Below are 24852 nucleotides of genomic sequence, written 5' to 3'. Positions count from 1 at the left end.
AAAGGCTGTCTCTTGCTTTTTCCCCTCTTAGTGAGAAAGCATTTGGCACAGGCCGTCACAGGCCCAACAAGCTTCCTGATCGCCACTCCAAGGGTTCTTGTGTTGCAAGTCAGTGTGTTTTCAAGGACACAGTGTGAAAGATCCTCTCCCCAGCTCGTGCAGTTCAGCTGTAAAGGTCGTGTTATTTGGCACTGCTCTGGATATACCAGCCGACACAACGGGACATGAGGAAGAAATGGGATACAAAAAGCAGAAGGTAGAAGGTAAAACAATAATTTATTTGCAGGTTATATGACTGTTTATTGTTAATTTAAAAAATCTACTGAAATACTATTATAAGTGAAAAGAGAATTCATAACATACCTAGATAGAAAATTAATATACAGAAATCATTAGTCTGCAACACACTAAACACAAGCATTGAGAGGCGGAGATGGAAGGAAACACATTATAAAACATCTAGGAACACAACCATCCCCCAAAATGCAGATCGATGTGAGGAAAATTTTGAGACAGAGCTGAGGTGCAGATGAAGCCCCGAGCAGTGGAAAAGCACATTAATCTTGGGGGAAATAATTAATTCAACAGGAATGGATGTTCCCCCTAAGTTAATCTTGAAAGTTATGCAGTCACAATGGAAGAGCAACAACATTTTGGAAAAAATAAGGGGGAAAAGGCTAGATTTTCAAACTTCATATGGAGACATAAAAAGCAAAAGTAGAAAATTTCTGAAGACAAAAGTACAGAGAGAAAGACTTCTGATGGAATAGATGTAAGTAAAACTAAAACCCCTGACATTATATATTGAAAAGGCACCGGAAGTCTCTAAGAGAGGAATGGTTGGGGTCCTCAGATGCAAGGAGGGACACAGAGCCGAGTTCCCTTGGTTTTATTTTTCCCTAACATATCCTAAACTGAATACTGGAGGGAACAGCGGTCAGGAAATACCAATGGGGATAAACAAATAAACAAAAAGCCCCAGGAGAATCTGCTGGATCAGGTCAGAAGACCAGGAGAGGGGTCTGCTGGCCAGCTGGAACACCCATTAGCTGTTACATAGAATTACAAAGAACAGTAATTCTTTGCCTAGGAGAGTCAGCTATTACAACAATGCCCACTGAACTGCAAAGTCAAAGGTGATTAGCTGAGAAATGCTTCTTTGTAAGTTGCCTTTACAATTGAGGTAAACCGGAAAAATAAATGAAACACTTACCTAAATAATTCAAGTCACTATACTTGATAGAGTAAAGAATACATCTTTTCAACAACTGGCCTTACTTTGATTTTACAAAGTATCCTCTTTAGTTGATTCTGTGGAAAATGTATCAAAACACTGATGTTTTAACATTAGAATCTATGGACTGCATTGTTACTTACTCTTTTTACCCCAGTTAGTAGCTAGTCATTAGTAAAGGGTGTAAAAATCAACACAGTCACTTTTTAAAAACCATTAGAATAACAACTGTGCTATTCAGTATGACAGAGTAGTTCAAAACGTGTTGTGTCCAAACGCACGAATTCCATCTTCTGGCTGGTACTTGGCGCCCAGAGCCCAGTCCAGACCAGCAGTGGGACCTAGCAGGATTGTCTAGGACAGCCAGCAACTGGCTCACTGTTTTCTGTTTGTTTTTGTTGAGGCTCGTCTGACAGGTTTTTCCGTTAGAAAGTTACTATTTTTCCCCTTTGTGATTCTTAGGTACTTAATGGGGAGATACTCTGAGAGCCTGTGATATCTTGTTTCTCACATTTGTGCCCATTTATTTTAGAGCCCTGGGGTAATTCTTGCCTGGAACAACTGTTGCTGGTGTGTTTGTCATATAACGATTCTCCATCATTCCTTCTACGTTTATAAACTGGAATTCCGCTGCAAGAAAGAGCTTTTCTTTCTCTCTCATTTGTTCATTCAAGTATTTTTTATATCTCATTTGTTCATTCTCATTTGTTCATTCAAGTATTTTTTATATCTAAATAGATAAATGGACTTTATTTTATTCTACAGGCAATTGTCTATTATTATCATTATTTTACTGCTGAAATAGTCCCAGATTTACCCAGTTCATTCCTGTGTCATTTTGACACATCCCCATCATCTCAGGGGCATTTCTATCTTTTTGGCATCATGAAATAGTCCAGGCTTGTCTCTTACTGTTTCTTACCTGTCCTGGGATCAGCCATTTCCCCAAGGAGCTGTGATTCCTTATATTGGAGTAGATAATTGTTGTTCCTGTAGGTATTGGAAAAACAAATTTAGAACCTTGCCTCCGATCCATTCCCACTAAACCATGATAATAATCGGCATATGAGTTTTCAGTTTTTTCTCTACAGATAGAATTAGAAAGTGTGCTCTGATCTGACTGATGCTTAACTAGAAGGAGGGAAAAACTGTTTCCCCACCTTTACCCTCAAGTACGCTTCATATCAAAGCCTTCACTACCTTCCAGGAGACAACTAGGTTTTATCCTTATTGGTTATCATGATAATTATGACACGTATTGTTCTTTTCTGAAAAGGAAACATCCTTATCAGAAAAGGCTAAAACTTACCCACAAGCAAACTGGTCTTCTCTGCCTGTTCAGACTGGAAAAAGGATTTAAACCACCAGGTGGATTCTGCCACTTCAGGTAACCCTATGAAATAAAATTCACATTACTCCCTTATCAAACACACTTGAGAGATGAAAAACGATGGGAAATAATGAGGGTGATGCTGATAAGAAATAAACGACATACCTCGCTGGGATTTGTCATCATCTACGAAGTGAAGAGAATCAGAGCCAGTTAGAGAGGTGCCTGACGAAACACCGGATTCTGTAGGAAACAGAGGATAATAAACAAGCAAGTAAACAACAAACACAAATTTTTATATATAAACACTTACACTGGTTAATAGTCACTCTCCTCCTTTCACAGAGTTTCCCCAACATATGAATTAAATGGTTTGAAACCATTTAATCCTGATCATGAATTCATGAATTGAAAATCTGATTAAATTATCAGCCTATTAAAAGTCTTCCAGAATAATGCGTATTACATTTGTATTCATAAAGTAAATTTCTTTCCATGGTGGACAACTCTCTCTCTCTCCACAGATTAAATGTAGAATTTAAAATATATTATAAATGTTATCAAAATCAAAATCTTAGGAAGCACAAAATGAAGAATGAATATTATTGTACTATATTAGGAATATTTCTTGTATATTATATACACTAATTTGTACGGTATATACATTTTATTTGTCATATCATACTTGTATTTTAAACCTGTAAGTCTTTTAAAAGATCAGGATATAAAAATAATTTCTAAGGATGTAAATTTATGGTCCGTGAAAAGAATAAATCAATAAATGTGTCCAACTCTTATCTAAAAACAACCCTTGAAATAAGAGTTTTCTACATGCTGGGATACATCCCTTAAATGATAATTTGGTTCTGAAATGATTGTTTCATTTTATGAAATTTCTGAAGTTTCTTTAAGAAGCTACAATGTTCTATTTAGCTATAAATAATCACAGATGGATAGATAAATAAAAAAAAAAAAACTGGCCAGGTAGAAGCTGACCTATTACCCACAGCAGAAAATGGAAATGAGAAAATCTTTGAGGCGGAGTCACGTGACTCCTCTTTTCTAAGAAATGAGTATTTTATTTATGTGAAATTTTCCGTTTTTAACATATCCTATTAAATGCAAGGTACATGAAATTAAAACATAATTATGAAGTGTAAGCTTATTGTCACTTATTTATGTGTCAGTGGTTTCATGGACGTAACATAACAGAGTTAAAGCAAGCAGTGGGGCTTGACTGCATTGATTCAGATCGGTCTCTGATGAGGTCTATTCCTGTTTTCTTCACTGTCACAAATAATTGTCATTCTTCTCCCTTAAGTTCGGAGCAGGACATGATACGTAGGTTAATAATATTCCACAAACATCTCCTCAGATCATATTCCCCGGGGGTACCCTCCGGTGCTGGTACAACTTACTTCGATAATACTGGTTTGGGGCCAGAGGCATCCAATGGAAGGCACTGATGCCATTGTCCCCTGAGCAGGGCCAGTGAGGTGGTGGCCAGCAGCCTGCAAAACAGGGGCAGTGACGAAATGCTGAAATTTCCTTTTCCTTTTCCCATGAGTGTGTGTGTGTGTGTGTGTGTGTGTGTGTGTGTGTGTAACGCAGCATAATTTACCACGTAATAAATCTCATAAAGAGAATTAAAGAGTTTATACAAAATTGCAAATACATTGCAATGAACAAAAAATGCAATTGCTTTGCAAAGACAAGAAAAAAATACATAACCAAGTACCATAACAACGCCTACAGCTTGCTCCACCTGAAACACTAAAGGTCAGAGAAGAAGTGTGAACACAGCTGTGACAATCACTCACCCGCCTGCCTTCTCCAACCTTTCTTTACGGTAAACGTAGTTCTAAAGCTTCTTCAGAAAAGGCACACCGTGGAAGGGCCGACTGGCCGAGATCCGGGACAGACCAGCTGCCCGGCAGGGGAAGGGGTGTTAACCGCCTGCAAGGCATAGAGCGGAGCTGCGAGCACACGCAGGTGGGCACCAGGCCACCGCAGGCGGAGCCGCAGGAGCCCTGCACGCCGGCCCCCCCCCCCTTGCCCGTGCCAGCCTGCCAGGTGGGCCTGGGCCTGGCAGGACTGGGCCCGGATGTGGCGCTGCCCTCGGCTCTGCTGGTCTGATGGGGGCGGGGTGGGTAGTAGCCCCTCTGGGGACAGCACCCCGCCGGGCTCTGCGGGGGACTGGATGCCGTCACAGACACGTGAGTGGGAGATAACTCTCATTTTCCTCACCAGCTCTGCACCACCCCTGGCCACTATGCCACGCCCCTCTCCTGGCTGGCGGCACCAAGGTTTTACCCACCTGACACTAGTTTTTGTAACTTTCTATTGTAACACTACTCACACTTTATTGAGTTATTTGTTAGAATGCGAGTTTCTCAAAGACAGGGAGTACCCTATTCGTTTTCCCTTTAGCAACACCCAGTACAAAACCTGACACATACAGTAGTTCGTGTTCTGAAAATCTGATAAAAATAATGTATTATTCCTCCTGTGCATGGTAATGAGAATTACATCCTTGGCTAATAATTAAAATGCTATAACAGGGCTCAGATTTCCACACCATAAGCATGACGTAACGAGACTAATTTTTACCCGACTGTTTTCTGAGTCACATCGTTTTTCAATAGCTCAGTATTAAAGTGAGGTCCATCCACATTTTCACTAAGTCTTTTGTCCTAGAATTAACTTATGCAAACATTTCTCTTCGATCATAACAAGAAGAGAGCCCTACTCTGAGGACACCCTTCAAACCTAACGGACGCCTCACTAAGGGAAGAGAAAAGGAGGCTTAAGAAAGAGTAAGTACTAATTAAAGTCAATTGCAGCCTCTCTGAAAGGTGACCTATTTATCACATGGGAGACACTATTACTCCTCCTGGGTTTATTGACGAAGGATGAAGTAGTAGATAGATATCCGATTGCTGCTCTGTAGAGCATGGAAATTCGTGGCAAGAAAGAGAGTTTTGCTGGTAGATGATTTCCTACCATGCTGCGCTGTCAGACGGTTGACCAAGTGCGCAGCGTGAGAGCAGACCTGGGCGACTCCACCGCCTCTGCCTCATTCCCGGCTGCAGCCATGAAATATGAAATGTCTGCGTGTGCACACGGCATGCCAGGGGTCTCAAACACGCGGTAACATCCAGGCCATTGAACATGCCACATTAAACACACTGGGCACCTCTGACAACGATAGCTGCAAATGAACACATGCAGCAGGTGCTTCCCAAAGGCACGCAGTCTGCGTGGGTGCTGGCCGTGGTGGGAATCATCCTCCATTCCCCTCACCTTCCTCCTGTGAGTTTTCCCGGGAAAAGAAACCTACCTGAGTCCCTGAAGGATGAGCTTACAGTTCACAGCATCGGAGTCTAGTGGTGCTGGAGAAGGGCTGTGGACCGGGGCCACCAGCGTCCTACCCCCCGCCACCTCAGCTCCCTCTGCCTGGCGGTTGCAGAAGATGATACACCCTTCACATGCTGCCTGTTACCATCCCACTTACACTGGTTAATAGTCACTCTCCTCCTTTCACAGAGTTTCCCCAACATATGAATGACATCCAGCTGCAGTCAGCTCATTCCGAGGTCCGACAATCTACTGCCAGGGATGCTAGAGCTTCACCTTCCACACGGCCCCCCGACCAGGTCCTCACAGGTAGAGGCTGTAACAGTTGCCCTAGGTCTCAGTCTGCTGGACTTGCTGTAACAAAGCACCACAGACAGGGTGGCTTAAGCAATAGAAATTTATACTTTATTTTCTCCCAGTTCTGGGGGCAGCATTGGTTTCTTCTGAGGCCTCTCTCCTTGGTTTGTAGACAGATGGCTTCTCTCTGTGTCTTCCTCCAGGGTCTTCCTCCACGTGTGCCTGTGTCCTAATCTGCTCTCTTATAAGAACTCATTCATATTGGATGAGGGTCCCATCCTAAAGACAACATTTGAACTTAGTTACTTCTTTAAAGACTCCGTCTCCAAATGCAATCATGCTCTGAGGTCCTGGGGGTTAGAACTTCAACATGTGCATTCTGGGAGAACACAGTTCGGCCCATATCAACCTGCAAGAGTTTCCCAGGTGATGCGGGCGCTCCACCCATCACCAAAGACGGGGTTCAGACAGCTGCTGGCCAGCTGAAGGGTGGTCCAGCTCTGAAATCCCAGCCCTGCTGGCACCCTGCCCTCGGCTGGATTCCCTGCGAAACAGACACTGAGACTCACATGGGGACATTTCTGGGGCAGAAGGAAGCCTTGAGCATCACCTGTTCAAACCATCAGTCTCATCAATTACATCACGAGATCACTCAGACAACTTACCAGGTGAGGTGAGATTCCAGACACAAAGTGTATGCTGAGCGCTAAAATTTTAATTTCAGACATGGAATGAATTATCTCTTTAATTGAATATCCTGAATTATATCAATTTTGATTTATCTTTACCCATAAATCTGGGCACTGCTATTGCTGGAGTAGAATATACATAGTTTCTGACATAAAATTTCGTACACTGCAGTCATTTTTTCACTGATCCTTCAACTAAACTCAGACAAAACAGTTTCTTATTTAGAATTAAAACCAGAGAAGCAATGAGCTTTAGAGGTAGAGACGAAAGATACAATTTTAATCATCTCATGGTAATTATCAAAGGGTCCAAATGAACACAGCATGTTGAAAGTATTAGACTGTGTATTCTTTACTTGAAATAAAAATTTTAACTCTGAGAATTACACCTAAAAAGAAAGAATAGTTTTAACAGTGGTATTTATTTTATTGTACTTTTCACTCTTCATGCCTAATTGAGGATATAGTTTCCAAATATGGTGTTTTTTCACTTCTCATATGTTTTTTTTTTTCTCTTATGAGAATAAACTCTGTTGAACTTTCAGATGAAGTATTAACTTTTATCAGATGATACAAAGCTCAAGTGGATTTTGAATTTCAGCCAAGGAAGGCAAAGTATTTTGATGAATTTCATCACCAGAAAGGAAGGGGAGAAAAAAAGTACTGTTGGCAGAACTTTCCCAAGCCGTTGCCAGGAGCCGTAGAAAACTTACTTGCATTGCAAATCCATCATGACATTATAACAGCGTTTTATGTAATCAAGATCTGTCGTTCAAGGCAATTTATAAATAATTAAATACGGAAAGGCGCAAGCGGTTAATGTTATGTGAGTCACAGCGTGTTCTTCTAAAGTATTACTTCTGTATGTGTTTAAACGCAGGCCCTCAATCACAAAAACATGCAGAGGTTGTGGACTTATAGGTGCTTATATAGTAAATGTTTGTAAAACAGTAGTGTTGCCTGCAATCTCGGGAAAATATTGGTGAAACTTTTGCTGAAAACAGAATTGCTTCAATCTATGGTACAACTTCTAGTTTTGCGTCTATAATCCTGAACTCGAAGGTGAACTCTGGACTCCTTCATGAATCCACACTCATTTCAGATTACCAGTGGAAGTGTGCAGATGTTTTGAGGTTTCCGTAATTCTGGCCAAGGCCCCTTTGCTCTCACTGACTCATTCCCTCGTGACCACTCTACCCTTATCCACACTTTATTTAGGGCCGAAGTTGTTAGCGTTTTCCTTCTATTTTACTCTGCCCTCTCTCCCTTCCCCCAGCAGTATGGGATATATAAAGTATGGAGCCAGGGGGATGAAGTGCTCCAATCTCCGTCACACCTGCGCTCAGATTCTAATCCGGACAACTCTGAGATGCCTGTTGCACAACCGACTGCAGAGGGACACAGCCATTCAGAGCTCAGGACAGAGCCAGAGCTGGGGCTGGAGATGCTAGTTCAGGATGTCACTCATGGAAGACGGTACTTAACACCAAGAGCCTGCCTGGGGTTACCTGGTGACGTGTGTGCAGAGAGGCGCAAAGGATGTGGAGGGCTGAGCCCAGGGCAAGCTCTGTCCACACTTAGAAATCCAGCCGAAGGGCTCTGTGCCAACAGCACAGTAGAAGAAAGTTTTACAGATGTGGCTTTTGAGGAGCAAAGTAAAAGAAAGGTGGGAAGAAAGAGGATGTGTCAATGGCTTCAGAACAGAAACCACGAGTTTGCAGTACAGATGCCACTGATGGCTGTGCCCGGAGGTCCGGGCGAGGCTTGGCGGGGGCTCGGTAGGGAAATGAGAACAGCGATGGGGGTGTTCAGGAGGGAAGTAATATGAGCATTTTAACGAGTGAAGTTTGTGGGGCTCAGAAACCAACGGACCACAGAGCCGAGGATGGCTCACAGGACGAGATGTTTCCCAAATAGAAAACACAAAGAAACCATCTCATTTTAGGAAAATTCGATGAGTTCAGTTTTAAACATATTTGTATGGAGGTGCCTGGAGCACACAGGGCACCGGCAGGAGACGGGGTAACGGGCCTCCAGCCAGGGCTGGAAAGACGCACACAGGTGACACCAGCACCAACATTCAAAGAACGCACTGGACGAAAGGAACCTGCCCTAGAAAATTAGGAGGAAAGCTGGGAGAATCCATTGGCATCCACGTGACACCTGCTTCTTGAATGACGATGGTGAGTTATGTTGAAGGTTCTGGTCTTAGCTTCTCCCGAACGTCTTCAGCGTGGCTCCAAATCTATGCAAGGAGATCGGGTAGATTAATGTTTCACGGTGGTCCAAAGAGAGAGAAAGGAAGGAGTTCTAGAGGGACGTAAGGACACATATGTTTTCTCAGAAATGAGTTTCTCTTGGAACACAGCGATTCCGACAACTGTGGCTTATTTGGAGCAGGAAGGAGCTGGCGTTGGTGTCGTGGAAAGGAGATGGGGTGTGAGGTGGAATTCCAATGTTCCCTCATTGGCCGGCTGGTCTCTGGCAGGTGACCTCATCATGACGCTACCTCTCATCTGTGGGTGGAGGGTCAGCAAAGGACCTGCCCTGGGTTACTGCAAACATGACTCGTGATGGTGTATGTAAAAGTTCCACCACGGTACTTGGTGCATAAATGCTAAGAAATAGTCATTTCCTTCCTGTCCCTCCTGTAGGGTATTTTGAAGACCTTCTGCTCCAATCAAATCTAAGCTCAAGAACATAATTATGTTTTCAAACCTGTTTTTAAATTTTAACAGTTATAGTTGGGGAAAGTTCAAATGATGCATGTTCATTGTTTTTGTTATTTTCAGTTTCATTACTTTGTATTGAGGTAAAATGTATGTACAGTGGAATGCACATACCTTAAGTGCATAATGGACGAGTTTGGGTAAATGTATACACGTGTGTAAGCACCATTCCAACCAGACATACAGTATTTCCATCACCCCAGGAAGTTCCTTCATCCCAAATTGATCCTATCCTCCCAAAACAGCCATTGCTCGGAATGACATCGCCACAGACTAGCGACACCTGTTTTTAATTTCATATAATTTTTAATTTCATATAAATGGAGACATACATAAAGTATTCTCTTGTGTGTGGCTTTTATCACTCAGCACTTTTTTTATGCATCCACTTTGTTGCATGTATAACTAGTTTATTCTTTTATTTCTTTTCTTTATTATTCTTTATTCTTTTTCTTGCCAAGGAGCATTCCCTTCTGTGATTTGATCACAGTGTGTTTGTCCATTCTCCTGTAGACAGACTTTTCGGGGTTTCCAGTTTTGAGCTGTTATGAGTGAAGTTGCTAAGAACACACGTTTACAAGTCTTTTTGTAGATCAGTGTTTTCATTTCTCTCGGCTAAATACTTAGGAGCGGAATTGCCAGGTCATGGAATAGGTACGTGTTTGACTTTATAAGAAGCAGCCAGTTTTCTAAACTAGGTAAAATTTCACACTCTCTCCGACACCTGAGAGCCCAGTAACTGCTGACTTCCTTGTGTTTGTTATTGGCGGGGGTTTTAATATTATCCATTCTACTGGGTGTGAAATGGTATCAATTATGCTTTGCATTTGTATTTCCCTAATGATTGATGATGCTGAGCACCTTTCCCTGTGCTTATGGGCCCCGTATTTTCTTTTCTGAAAAGAAAGTGTCTGTTCAAGTGTATTGCTCCTTTGTAATTGGGTTGTTTGCCCTTCATTATTGATTTGTAGGAGCTCTTTTTAAATTTTGAACACATTCTTCTCTCCTTTGTGAATATTTTCTTCCATTCTGTGCTGCCTTTCAATTTTTCTTAATCATGTCTTTTGGTGGGCTGAAGGTTTTAATTTTGTTGAAGACGAATTAATCATTTAAGAAAATTATGTTTTGTGCTTTTCGTACTCCCACTAAGAAATCTTTGCCTATCCCAAGGTTGTAAAGATATTTTTTTATTTAGGTGTATTATACCTTTACATTTCACATTTAGATGTAAGATCCACCTAAAGTTATTTTTATAATAAACATTAATTTTAAACGATGTACTTTCAGACATTCTGGATTCTCTTTGGTGGTTAAATCTTTAAATGTCTTATGATAAAATGATGTTTATGACTCAGTGTGCGATTTGGGGTCTGAAATATGATACTGCTTTGGAATGAAATATGATACCCCTTTGGAACAGACACATTTCTAATCATACCCAGTTGACTGGTTGCCTTGTAAACTGAGATGTGATTGGATTAGAAAATATTTCACTTTGTACCTTTGAAATTAAAAAAAAAAAGCAACCTGTGTCTCACATTAGTACTTCTCAAAACTTTAAGTAACATCAAAAACTATAAAAAATATTATGAAGGAAGTGCTTGGAGCTTCTCAAAAGAGCTACATGAATGTGTATATTTGATGATTAGTGATGAGTAACTGTATCTTTAAGGCTTCTCCCTTTGGAATCTATTTACAGTGTCTGAAGACATACAGATTCAACCACAGACTTCAGAGGAAACCTAAGTTTATCATCTGAAATATATAAAACAATCTACAAACCATTTCTTGTTATTTTACACCATGGTGAAAACATATCCAGGACCTTAAATTATTTTTATATTAACCCTTCAGAAGATAATGATTTCTAAAGTTGAAAACAGAGGAAGTCCATTTTATCATATAATGAAAATGCTATTTCTGTAAATTAAAGGAAGAAAATGACCAGTTTAAGTGGTCCGACCATCCATTGTCATTTTGCCTTATGCTCCCTGAAGTTGTTGTTTGTAAAAGGCTCCGGTTTCATAACTGTTTCTTATTTCTGTATATTGAGCAAATAACTGCCAACCTGACGTCATCAACCTGCATATACACATCTGCATATACACATCTGCATATACACAGTCTGCATATACACTGTTAAAACAATGGATTTTTCCTGCCGTCTACCTGATTTTTTTCTGTTTTAACTTGAGGCTTGAGGCTGAGGATGGAGTCATACAGGCCGGCAGGTCCGTTTTTGTTTATTGGTGAATCCTGGCCGCTGCCACGTGTGTCTGTGCTCAGGACACAGTTCCAGATGTTGGGGCTGAGTGGGTGAAGTGAAGGGCCCCCAGGGGCTGGTGACGGACGCTACTGCAGCAGAGATGCAGCCCCAGGCAGACCCCACGGCGACGGCCCATCGTCCCATCGCAGGGCCTAAGCAGGAATCACCACAGAGACCAAGTTCCTCTTGTTTTCTTCCTTCTTCTCTTCAAAAATAAAATGACGCTATGACAGTTTTCTTCTCTACAACTTTCGACACACTTGCTTAGCTTAGAATCACCAAACGCAGAACTGTTTTGTTCATAGAAATATACTTTATCAGAAATAGTCAGGAATGAAAGCCTCTTGAAGCCCTGAAAGCCGGATTAAAGTGGATTTTGTCTTGTAGAAATCAAAGAGAGCATTTTCTTCAAGCTCACTCATTTCCTAATTTTTTCCTAAAACACAGATTATCCATGTTTATAAAAAAATTTCCTATACGTTATCATAATAAAGTAATCAAATATCGTGGATCCCAATATATATAATACAAATATTTTTAAAGATTTCACCTACTACAGCATAGATTTTTGGATTAAGGGAGTGAGAATATTTTCCCTTAATTTTTATTGGTTTGGGACTAATTGTAGACCCATACCGCCCTCTGCTGGCCACTGTGTGCCTGACATTAAAAATGGATGTGAACCTGCAGTCTGTGAAGAACCCAACATTCCCCAGAAAATAAACTTTCGTTCCCCTAGTGAATGACGGTTTTTTCTGACATTTGCTTTCCAATAAACAAAACTTTCAATTTTTTAATTTTTATCTTTTTATTTCTTTAATTTTTAAGCAGGGCTACTTACTTAAAGGCAGTCTTTAGTATATTTCTTAGGATATTTTTTGTCAAAATGTCACTGATGTAAAGTTAAAATAACAAAATATGTGCAATGGAAGAACTGCCCCCAAATTACACATATATTTTAAATCGCTTTTTTACTCCATGTTTTTTATTTTCCATTTAATATATTTTCATATACAAAAAATTTTATACATTTTATATAATTATAAGATAAGGTCTATCACCAAGATGTGCCCTATATTCCACTGATTCGCCAGATGGATTTCATCCACCAAAAAGGATGGAGATTTCATTCACTGATTTAGAGTTTGATACAGATGTCACAGGACAGTTGAAAGAGAAAGTGACGGGTAGCTGGGATTTGAAACTCGTAGGTCAGCTTGCTTTCTGAAAACACGACCTCGGGCAAATATTTTCTGTAACTCACCTTCAGTGTCCTCATCTTCAAACCGCAGGTGACACGAGATCCTTACAACGTGTGCCTAATGACACATATTTCACGGAGCAAGACGCTGCCCGCGGGTCACCCAGCCTCCTGGTGGGCGCAGCTCGGGTTCACAGGCCGTCCCTTCCTCTCTCTTCCTTCTTCTCTGAGCAACAGTTCTCACCGATGTACCTTCAAACACTGGCATGTATTGGGTTCTCAATAATATTTGTTAGTGAATGAATATCTTTAGCACATGATGGCCGCAAGTGGAGACATGTTAGCATATTCTGGGGTCTGTATCTGGCCCGAATGCTTTTCCTAGTCAACATATTAAAAGAGTTCTAACTGAAACAGAATATAAAACTGTGGACTTATGACATTGTCCCTGAAAGCAGCTGAGTATATATGCATCCTTTCTTATTCTTTGTTTGGTTCCATGGAAACTGCTTTGGAAGGTGAGGGTACTTTTTGGTTTTGGTTTTGTTTTTTTAACATCTTTATTGGAGTAGAGTTGCTTTATATTGTTGTGTTAGTTTCTGCTGTATAACGAAATGAATCAGCTATACATATACATATATCCCCATACCCCCTCCCTCTTGCGTCTCCCTCCCACCCTCCCTATCCCACCCCTCTAGGTGGTCACAAAGCACCGAGCTGATCTCCCTGTGCTCTGGGGCTGCTTCCCACTAGCTATCTATTTTACATTTGGTAGTGTATATATGTCCATGACACTCTCACACTTCGTCCCAGCTTACCCTTCCCCCTCCCTGTATCCTCAAGTCCATTCTCTACGTCTGCGTCTTTATTCCTGTCCTGCCGCTAGGTTCTCCGGAAACTTTTTTTTTTTTTAGATTCCATATATATGTGTTAGCATACGGTATTTGTTTTTCTCTTTCTGACTTACTTCACTCTGTATAACAGACTCTAGGTCCATCCACCTCACTACAAATAACTCAGTTTCATTTCGTTTTATGGCTGAGTAATATTCCATTGTATATATGTGCCACATCTTCTTTACCCATTCATCTGTCGATGATCACTTAGGTTGTTTCCATGACCTGGCTATTGTAAATAGTGCTCAATGAACATTATGGTACATGACTCTTTTTGAATTATGGTTTCCTCAGGGTATATGCCCAGTAGTGGGATTGCTGGGTCGTATGGTAATTCTGTTTTTTGTTTTCTAAGGACCCTCCATACTGTTCTCCATAGTGGCTGTATCAATTTACATTCCCACCAACAGTGCAAGAGGGTTCCCTCTTCTCCACACCCTCTCCAGCATTTATGGTTTGTAGATTTTTTGATGATGGCCACTCTGACTAGTGTGGGGTGATACCTCCCTCATTGTAGTTTTGATTTGCATTTCTCTAATGATTAGTGATGTTGAGTATTCTTCATGTGTTTGTTGGCAATCTGTATATCTTCTTTGGAGAAATGTCTATTTAGGTCTTCTGCCCATTTTTGGATTGGGTTGTTTGTTTTTTTGATATTGAGCTGCATGAGCTGCTTGTAAATTTTGGAGATTAATCCTTTGTCAGTTGCTTCATTTGCAAATACTTTCTTCCATTCTGAGAGTTGTCTTTTTGTCTTGTTTATGCAAATGGATTAAAGCTTCATTGGGTCCTATTTGTTTATTTTTGTTTTTATTTCCATTTCTCTAGGATGTGGATCAAAAAAGATCTTGCTGTGATTTATGTCATAGAGTGTCCTGCCTATGTTTTCCTCTAAGAGTTTTATAGTGTCTGGCCTTACATTTAGGTCTTTAATCCACTTAGAGTTTATTTTTGTGTATGGTGGTAGGGAGTGTTCTAATTTCATTCTTTTACATCTAGCTGTCCAGTTTTCCCAGCACCATTTATTGAAGAGGCTGTCTTTTCTCCATTGTATATTCTTACATCCTTTATCAAAAATAAGGTGACCATATGTGTGTGGGTTTATCTCTGGGCTTTCTATCCTGTTCCATTGATCTATATTTCTATTTTTGTGCCAGTACCATAATGTCTTGATTACTGTAGCTTTGTAGTATAGTCTGGGAGCCAGATCCCTCCAGCTCCGTTTTTCTTTCTCATGATTGCTTTGGCTATTCAGGGTCTTTTGTGTTTCTATACGAATTGTGAAATTTTTTGTTCTACTTCTGTGAAAAATGCCATTGGTAGCTTGACAGGGATTGCATTGAATCTGTAGATTGCTTTTGGTAGTATAGTCATTTTCACAATGTTAATTCTTCCAATCCAAGAACATGGTATATCTCTCCATCTGTTTGTGTCATCTTTAATTTCTTTCATCAGTGTCATAGTTTTCTGCATACAGGTCTTTTGTCTCCTTAGGTAGGTTTATTCCTAGGTATTTTATTCTTTTTGTTGCAGTGGTAAATGGGAGTGTTTCCTTAATTTCTCTTTCAGATTTTTCATCCTTAGTGTATAGGAATGCAAGAGATTTCTGTGCATTAATTTTGTATCCTGCAACTTTACCAAGTTCATTGATTAGCTCTAGTAGTTTTCTGGTGGCATCTTTAGGATTCTCTATGTATAGTATCATGTCATCTGCAAACAGTGACAATTTTACTTCTTCTTTTCCAATTTGGATTCCTTTTATTTATTTTCTCCGATTGCTGTGGCTAAAACTTCCAAAACTATGTTGAATAACAGTGGTGAGAGTGGGCACCCTTGTCTTCTTCCTGATCTTGAGGAAATGGTTTCAGTTTTTCACCATTGAGAACGATGTTGGCTGTGGGTTTGTCATATATGGCCTTTATTATGTTGACGTAAGTTCCCTCTATGCCTACTTTCTGGAGGGTTTTTAGCACAAATTGGTGTTGAATTTGTCAAAAGCTTTTTCTGCATCTATTGAGACTATCATATGGTTTTTATCCTTCATTTTGTTAACATGGTGTATCACATTGATTGATTTACATATATTGAAGAATCCTTGCGTTCCTGGGATAAACCCCACTTGATCATGGTGTATGATCCCTTTAATGCGCTGTTGGATTCTGTTTGCTAGTATTTTGTTGAGGATTTTTGCATGTATGTTCATCAGTGATATTGGCCTGTAGTTTTCTTTCTTTATGACATCTTTTTCTGGTTTTGGTATCAGGGTGATGGTGGCCTCGTAGAATGAGTTTGGGAGTGTTCCTCCCTCTGCTATATTTTGGAAGAGTTTGAGAAGGATACGTGTTAGCTCTTCTCTAAATGTTTGATAGAATTCACCTGTGAAGCCATCCAGTGCTGGGCTTTTGTTTTTTGGAAGATTTTTAATCACAGTTTCAATTTCAGTGCTTGTTATTGGTCTGTTCATATTTTCACTTCACACAGGCAGGAGGCAGGGCTCTCACATGGAGGGGAAGTGCAGGATACAGAAGCACGTGGCCCAGCTGTGGAGTCTGAGGTCTCCAGGGAAAGGTCACAGAGCAGACATTCAATAAACATTGGTTCCATTGCATAGTTAACACATATATATGGACTCTAAAAACGAAATGGTTATGCAGAACATAGAGGCAGAACAGGAATAAAGACGCAGACCTACTAGAGAATGGACTTGAGGACACAGGCAGGGGGATTGGTAAGCTGGGACGAAGTGAGAGAGTGGCATGGACATATGTACACCACCAAATGTAAAATAGATAGCTAGTGGGAAGCAGCCACACAGCACAGGGAGATCAGCTCAGTGCTTTGTGACCACCTAGAGAGGTGGGATAGGGAGGGTGGGAGGGAGACGCAAGAGGGAGGAGATATGGGGATATATGTATAGGTATAGCTGATTCACTTTGTTATACAGCAGAAACTAACGCACCATTGTAAAGCAACTATACTCCAATAAAGATGTTAAAAAAATTTTTTAATAAAAATAATAATAAAAGAGATCTATAACAAAGGGCTTCTAACTTCTTTGGAACAAATAGAGAAAATTGAAAATATACATATTCATGAGAGTGGGCTGCACACAAAAATAATAATCAGTGCCATCGTTTGAGGGATTTCCATGCCCTAGACCCTCCCTAAAGCCCCACACATATCACCTCGTGTATCTTGTCACAGCCTGGCGAGGTTTGTTATTTCAATTTCATCCATGAGGATAGAAATGATCACAGAAGAAATACAGCATGGATTTCAATAAAATAAGCCCTGTGATCAGAAACACCTGGGTTCTATTCTCGACTTTGCTACTAGCTGATGGCCTTGGACATCTTAAATGAATCTGATAAAAATTTAAACGGCGATATGCATTTTTTGTATACTAAAGAAGCATCAGCAGTAAAGCAACACTGTCCCACACGGACGGTGGTGTGGCTGCAGGAACTTGCCCACAAGCTGCATCTCTGAACACAGATGGCTTCAGTTTGGTATCTGGAAATTTGACATTTGTATCATGAGCCATGAAAATGTTTATAGCCTGTGGCCTAATAATTTTATTGCCAGGACTATTTTCTACGTCATCAAATATATTTATTGTAGCATCATTTGTAACAGTGAACATCTGGAAAGGACAAAATTTCCAGAGACAGAAGATACTAAAACACATTAGGATCCGTCCACATGTTGGAATCTTGTGTTCTTATTTATAACTATGATCCTGAGGGTGACTGAATAGCAGGAAAAGCCTTAGGATGCGATGCTAAAGGAAAGAGCAGAACACAATTCTGCCTGGACAGCATTATTTCAACATGTATGAATTGTGCATAGAAAGAAGTTTGAAAATTAATACAATAAAATTTTAGGGCTTCCCTGGTGCCACAGTGGTTGAGAGTCCACCTGCCGATGCAGGGGACACGGGTTCGTGCCCCGGTCCGGGAAGATCCCACGTGCCGTGGAGCGGCTGGGCCCGTGAGCCATGGCCGCTGAGCCTGCGCGTCCGGAGCCTGTGCTCTGCAACGGGAGAGGCCACAAGAGTGAGAGGCCCGCGTACCGCCAAAAAAAAAAAAAAAAAAAAAAAAAATTAACAAAGGCTTTGTTAGCCTGCTAATAGCAATGTAACAGATTTTTTCTCCATTTCTCAGATTTTTCAAAAAATGCCAATGCTTTAAAAAAATGTAATACAGTTTATCTTTTATAAATATAATAGACTGTAGCAGTTTTTTCTTTTCTAAGAATCCCCAGTAAAACTATTAGCTTTAGGGGAAAACATTAAAAGCTGGTATTTTATAGCCTTTAACAAAACATCAAATAAATAAACAAAAAACAATACATCCAGAAAACATATCACCGGGCTGCTTAACATCGGAATCAATTAATTTAGGATTTCTTAATACATCAAGAGATTACAACAAAATAAAAGAATAAATACACCAAAACGTAAAAGGAAAATGGTTACTTTTTAAATGTTACTGTCCTCCAGCCTTTTGAAGGACAGATGATTTCGTATTAAACACTTGGGACAGCCTTCGTCACAGCAGTGACATCCAGCTGAAACCCACTTGGTAGTTACTTCTTTGTTTTAAAGGCAAACAGGGAAACTCCAGGCCTGGCGGTTTTGCTAAGCCTGCCGTGCGTCCAGCTGATAAGCTGAAAATAATTTGCAAAGTGTTTGGGGAGCCCATTCCTTCTATACAAAACTCCCATCCCTTCTGATGTGATGTACCTGCGAAGATTTCACTATTCTTTCGGTCTCCCTTGAACGACCCTCAAAAGCAATGATGTACCAGGATTAGACCCAACAGTGGGAAGGACTGCGTTTACTCCATCTGAACCTAAGTGGCTCTGGTCCCTGGACGCCAGCCCTACAGCACCTGCCTGGGTGTGATATTTGCATTTGTAACACAGCCTTGATCCTGTAGGAAGATTTTTAAAGTTCAAAATAAACTAAAAAACAAAACCAAAACGTATCTTAACTGGAAGAAAATCGGATTGGAATTGATTCCTTTGGCCATGTCCAGTGGTTGAAGGACCTTTGGGTGGGCTGGACCCCGAGGGAAGGCTTCCCGTGCCGGTGGCAGGGGCCCCCATGGGATGAAACGCAGAAACACATGACAAAGTCTCCATCTGAGTACATCTGCCCTTCTCTTAGGACATAATTTAAATCCTGACAGAACTTAGTAGGTTGTGAATAAATTACAATCAGGATCAACACTGTGACTCAATCGTGAAATCGAGAAATTCTACTCTTTTCTCATCTTACGGAAGTTGCCAAATGCAGGTCTGTGGGTCAGCCGCGTCCGGGTGCTAAGGAAACGCATTTTCAGGCCCTGCGTCCTTGTTCTTAGGGGAAGCCCTCAGTCATGTGCCATCAGGTACGCCGTCAGCTGTGGTTTCCCATGGTTGATGATTACCAGGGCGAAGAGACCTCCCTCTAGCCCAGGCCGTCCTGAGTTCCTATCATGGTAACGTGTCGATTTTCTCAAGTGCTGTTTTTTGGTATCAGTTGAGATTTCCATTTGTTCCTAAATCTATTTATGTATTCAGAAAAAATAATTCAGACATGGACACCCTGAGACAGAATAGCATCCCTGATCCGGGTTCCTAGTTTATTCTGGAAAGTGCAGAGCACGAGAGAAGAGAGAAATTACAAGTTATGTTCATCATATGTATTTTAAGTTTCCTGTACTTTTCAAATTTTCAAGACCATTTTAAATAAAATAAGCATGTTCCCAGCATGAGTTTATAACCCTATATATAAATATTCAATAGTTTTTTTATTTATACATAACACTTCCTTACTAAAAATTTTTAGTTTAGAGGGATCTTTTTTTATAATATAGAAAAAATGCATAGTAGCTTTAGGGAGATGCAATTCCTATGTCACACAATTCACCCATGCAGAGTGTACTGTTTAATGATTTTTAGTGTATTCACGGGGTTGTACAGCCACCGCCATGGTCCACTTTATAGCACTGTCCCCAACCATCTCTTCTCGTTACCAGTCATCCCCGACCCTCAAGCCCTCCAGCCCTAGGAAGTGTATCTTCTGTCCTCAGACATTTGCTTAGATATATCACGCAAATAGATATTTCTTTTAATGGTTTCACAGTAAAATACCTGTCCATTTATTGAGGGATTTTCTTTTTTTCAAAAATGTTTTGTAATTTTCAGAGTAAACGTTTTGTAGGTCTGTTGTTTGTTTGTTTATTTATTCTCAAGTATTTTATTCATTTTGATGCTAATATGAAGTTAACTTCATTTTCACATGGTTCACAGACAGACTATTTGTATATTGACAACTGATATTTGTATATTGATCTTGTGTCCTGCACGCTTGCCAAACATGTTTACTAGTTGTAATTATTTTGTGGTGGACTCCTTAGGATTTTTTTAGGAGCAAAATCATGTCATCTCAAAGTAGAGACAGTTTTAATTCTTCCTTTCTAACCCTGATGCCTTGTTCTCGCCTAATTTCCCGGCCAGAACCTCCATACAACGTTGGGCGGAAGTGAGGAGAGTGGACACCCTTGTATTGCTCCTGATCTTACGGGAAAAACAGCCATTCTCTCATCCTAAGTATGTTCGCTGTGGGGTTTTTAATAGATTTCCTTTATCGTGTTGAGGAAAATCCCATCCATGTCTAGCTTGTGGCATGTCTTCATCATAAGAAGGCGTTGGATTTTGTCAAGTGCTTTCACTTCTTCTATAAAGGCTCTGTTGGTAGGTACATATATATTTATAATTCCTATAACTTCTGCATGGATGGACCACTTCTATAATAAAACTTCCGTCTTTATATCCAGTAACATCTGTCTTTGTTTTAAAGTCTATTTTGTCTGATGGTTGTGTAGCCACTCCAGTTTTCTTATGGGTGCTGTTTGCATCCTGTATTTTTTCCCATCTTTTAGATTCCAACCTCTACACACATTTGAATCTGAGGGCGTCTTCTCTAGAGAGCACGGTTAAATATTTTCTTATCCTTTCTGGCAATGTCTGTCTTTGGATTGGATTATTTACTCCATTCATATTTAATATTAGTGTTGACTTGATTAGATATATCATGTTGTATGAGACCGTAGCAAACTACACCCAGGCAGAGCCTTGGAAAGTGCTTGTGCACCTAAGTCTCCTCTCGTGAGCCCCTGCCCTGTCACAAACCCCCAGGCTGGCCAGCTGAGAGCTGTCGCTGCAGCCAGGCTGACGCACACCCGCCAGCTCACCACCCGTCAGCCATGAAGGATGTACATGTAAAGTCACACGCTCACATATGGGTGGATACTTTTGCTTTCGTTTAATCAAGAATGGCCCCCCTTGAAGGGGACCAGAATATGTCCCCCAAAATATGCCTCTTTGGCATAAGGATTATTTTAAGCTGATTATTTTGAGAAACAGCAGATGCAGGAGAAGCTCTGAAAACAGAGCCTAAGTTTCCTTTTTTAAGGGATATTCATGGAAAGCACACGCTCAAATCTGCATCACAAACCTTACTAAAAAATTCTTGTTTGTCACACAGTTCCTGACCCCATCCGGTAACTGACCTCCCTTCCCCGACCAGAGTCCAAAATGCCCCTCCTTTGTGCAGCGTCAGATGCCACAAAAGGCCCCAAGCTCCAGCCGCTTACTCTCTGTGCACACACGTAATTAAAACGATTAAAACTATTAACTCTATTGCTAATCTGTCTTATATCAGTTTGATTTGCAGGCCCCAGTCATTGAACCCAGGGGAGCAGAGGGAAGACGTTTTCCTTTCCCTGCCCTCTGCACAAAAAGCCCCCTACAGATGCCCACGAAGTGAGAAAGGTGTTTTTAAAATGGTGACATGATTATCAAGTGATCAAACTCAGTATCACTAATGAGACAAACGGGTGTTATATCTCCTGATTTGCTGCCATTGGACGGCTGCAAATCCCCTCGGCAGCACTCCCACCAGAAATGTTCTCGGAATCTGCTGACGAACCCAGACTGTGAACATTATACAAAACTAGGTCAATGCATAGATGCCGCATGAGCTGTTAAGTATCAGGACGGAGTGAGGTGTCTAGAGTAAAATGACCGATGAAAACGTTGGCACCAAATAAATCTTCTTACGTGGACAAAATGTCTCTGGGAAATAAGATCATAAGTAACTGTGGCTCCCTTGAGAAAGTGGAAGACAAGGCTCCAGGAAGCAGGGAAACAGCAGATTTTAAAAGCAGATTTTAAAATCACAGCAGATTTTCTCTTCCCGTGCACAGAAAACCTGAGATGCCTGGTTCCTCCCTGACCTCTTCGAGCCGACGCTCAGAGCTAGCGAGAGGCTGCCTGCCGGGCTATAGTCCTCAGAAAGCCCACTGAATAAAACGTATTTCTCAACTTTTAGGTTATGCTTTTTTTTTTCAGTTGACATATCTAAACGTCCAGTTTTCACCAAGACATTTTAAGACACACAAAGGAACAGGACACTCTGTCCCACACACGGCAAAATTAACAGTTGGCAAAGTTATAGCAGAGGAACACCAGCTTGAAGGAGCAGACACCTTAGAACAGATTGTTTTCAAGCGCACGTGGAAGAGTCGCAGAGTAGACAGACCCTAGACTCGGCCATAAACCAAGTCCTAATAAAGGTAAAAGGACTGAAATCACACAAAGTATATTCTCTGACCACAATGGAGTTAAATTAGAAATCAAAAAGCGAAGGTAATTTAGGGAAAGCACAAATATTTGGAAATCAAACAATAGATTGCTAAACAGCACACACCACACACAGGTGAACGAACTGCCAACGTAGATCTGAATGAAAATACAACATACCAGCATTTATGATAAACACTGAAACAGGGCTTAGCCTTCTAATCTAGCTTTAAATGCCCATATTAGAAAAGAGTGTTCCCAAAACAGTGCTCTAAGCTGTTCCCCGTTAGCATATTGATGAATGGCTAAATAATTTGTTGTATCCTTACAGTGAAATATTATCTGGCAATAAAAAGGAATGAAGTACTGACACATGCTACGAGACTGATGAACCTCCGAGACAGTTATGTGAAGTGACAGAAGCAAATACGAGAGTCAGCATATGGTGTGGTTCCCTGTCTACGAAATGCCCATGAAAGGGAAACTTAGAGACAGAAAGCAGATTGGGGGTTGCCTGGAGCCGCGGGTGTGGGCAGGAGCACGAGAGACCTTACTGGGAGTGTGGAAACGCTGTAAGCAAGCCCGATTTCTGGTGGAGGCTGCAGCACTCAGCAAGATTATTAAAAGTCCTTGAATGGCTGAATTTTATGAGATGTAAAACATATACCTCAATAAAACTGTTTTTTTAAAAAAGCAAAAGCTACATGCATCTATGGAAAGATGGAAAATACCTACAACCTCCCTTCTAGGTATCTCGTTCCAAAAATATTTCTCAAGAAAAAGAGGAAAAAAAGTAGTTGTGTTGGCAGAGATTCGTTTCCTCCCTTGAGGACTTCATGATGGTAAGGCAGATTAAAAAAAAAATTGACTAGTGAAACAACAGACTTACCAAAAGAAAGAGAAAACTACAGCATGGTAGAAAACTCAAATCTATCCAAACGTCTGCCTGGTAAATTCTACTGTCATTCTTTGTACAAAATAATAAACAGCAAGAGAATCAAAATCTCAAAATCCTCAAATAATCCCATCACCTCCTGCTGCACAGGGAGTCTGCCCACCCCCCCCCCCCCAGTTCCTCACTGTGCTCACACCTCACCCCACGGAGAGGACACTATGGCATGGAGACCCTGCTCCACAATCACTAACCCAAGCTTCCCCCCTCTGATTATAACCCCCATCCCTTCAACTTCTTACCCATTTGACTCCCTAGACCTGTTCTTAAATCTTAAAAGACTTCAAAGTATCAAGTCCTCTGAGTTTTCCTTCCACCAGCCTTGTCATTTCTTTACCCTTCAACTGAATTGAACTGGTTCATTGTATCAATAATATATTCACTGTTAGTTAAGAGTATGTTTAGCTTGATGTATTAAAAATATAAACAACACCACAGGTGTTTATTTCTCTCTATCTGATTAGTAAACAAACAAACAAAAAAGACAACTGTAAGTTACTAAAAAAGAGAGAGAAAAAAAACCTGTCAACATAGAATTACATGCACAGCATGAATGCCATTCAAACTAGAGTAGATGAATTGCATTGAAAAGAATAAAATATCTGGGAATAAGTTTAACTAACAAGGTAAAAGAGCTGTACAATGAGAACTATAAGACACTGATGAAAGAAATTGAAAGACATTCCATGTCCATGGATTAGGAGAATTAATACTGTTAAAATGCCCATATTATCCAAAGCAATCTATAGATTCGGTGCAATTAATATCAAAATTCCAATGGCTTTCTTCACAGGAAGAGAAAAAGCAATTGTAAATTTTGTATGGAACCACAAAAGACACTGAATAGCTAAAGCAATCCTGAGAAAGAAGAACAAAGCTTGCAGTATCACACTCCTTGATTTCAAACTATATTCTAGATATATAGTAATCAAAACAACATGGTATTGGCATAAAAAAACAGACATATATATCAATGGAACAGAGTAAAGAGTCCAGAAATAAACACATGCATATATGGTCAATTAATTTATGAAAGAGAAACCAAGAATGTACAATGGGGTAAGAACAGCCTCTTCAATGAGTGATGCTGGGAAGACATCTCTCACAGACAGAATGTCCAACAACACAGAGAAACAAGCACAGGTGGAAGAGAGAAGTCGGGGTGGTGGCTTTTACTTTTTATTTTTAATCAAGCTAGCCTGCTGGAAAGGTGGCTTATTTCTAAACATAAGACCATTTTATAGTTTATTGAAATGTCAACATACATACT

General features: G+C 40.5%; 1 protein-coding gene across 1 annotated transcript in view; it reads right to left on the bottom strand.

The window, feature by feature from the left end:
* The window catches only part of PPDPFL (pancreatic progenitor cell differentiation and proliferation factor like), a 158030-nt gene that overhangs the window by 2435 nt on the left and 130743 nt on the right, over nucleotides 1-24852 (bottom strand). Inside the window, exons 2-5 of the mRNA XM_070044033.1 lie at nucleotides 3983-4075; nucleotides 2730-2807; nucleotides 2544-2627; nucleotides 2157-2224 (exon numbers count right to left, since the gene is read on the bottom strand). Of these exons, the coding sequence (XP_069900134.1) occupies nucleotides 2157-2224; nucleotides 2544-2627; nucleotides 2730-2807; nucleotides 3983-4075 (323 nt within the window). The remainder of the gene's footprint in view (nucleotides 1-2156; nucleotides 2225-2543; nucleotides 2628-2729; nucleotides 2808-3982; nucleotides 4076-24852) is intronic.

The sequence above is a fragment of the Globicephala melas genome, chromosome 17 (genome assembly GCF_963455315.2).
Source record: "Globicephala melas chromosome 17, mGloMel1.2, whole genome shotgun sequence".
NCBI lineage: Eukaryota > Metazoa > Chordata > Mammalia > Artiodactyla > Delphinidae > Globicephala > Globicephala melas.
The sequence above is the reverse complement of the archived record's forward strand: the minus strand, read 5'-3'. Positions and strand labels throughout refer to the sequence as shown.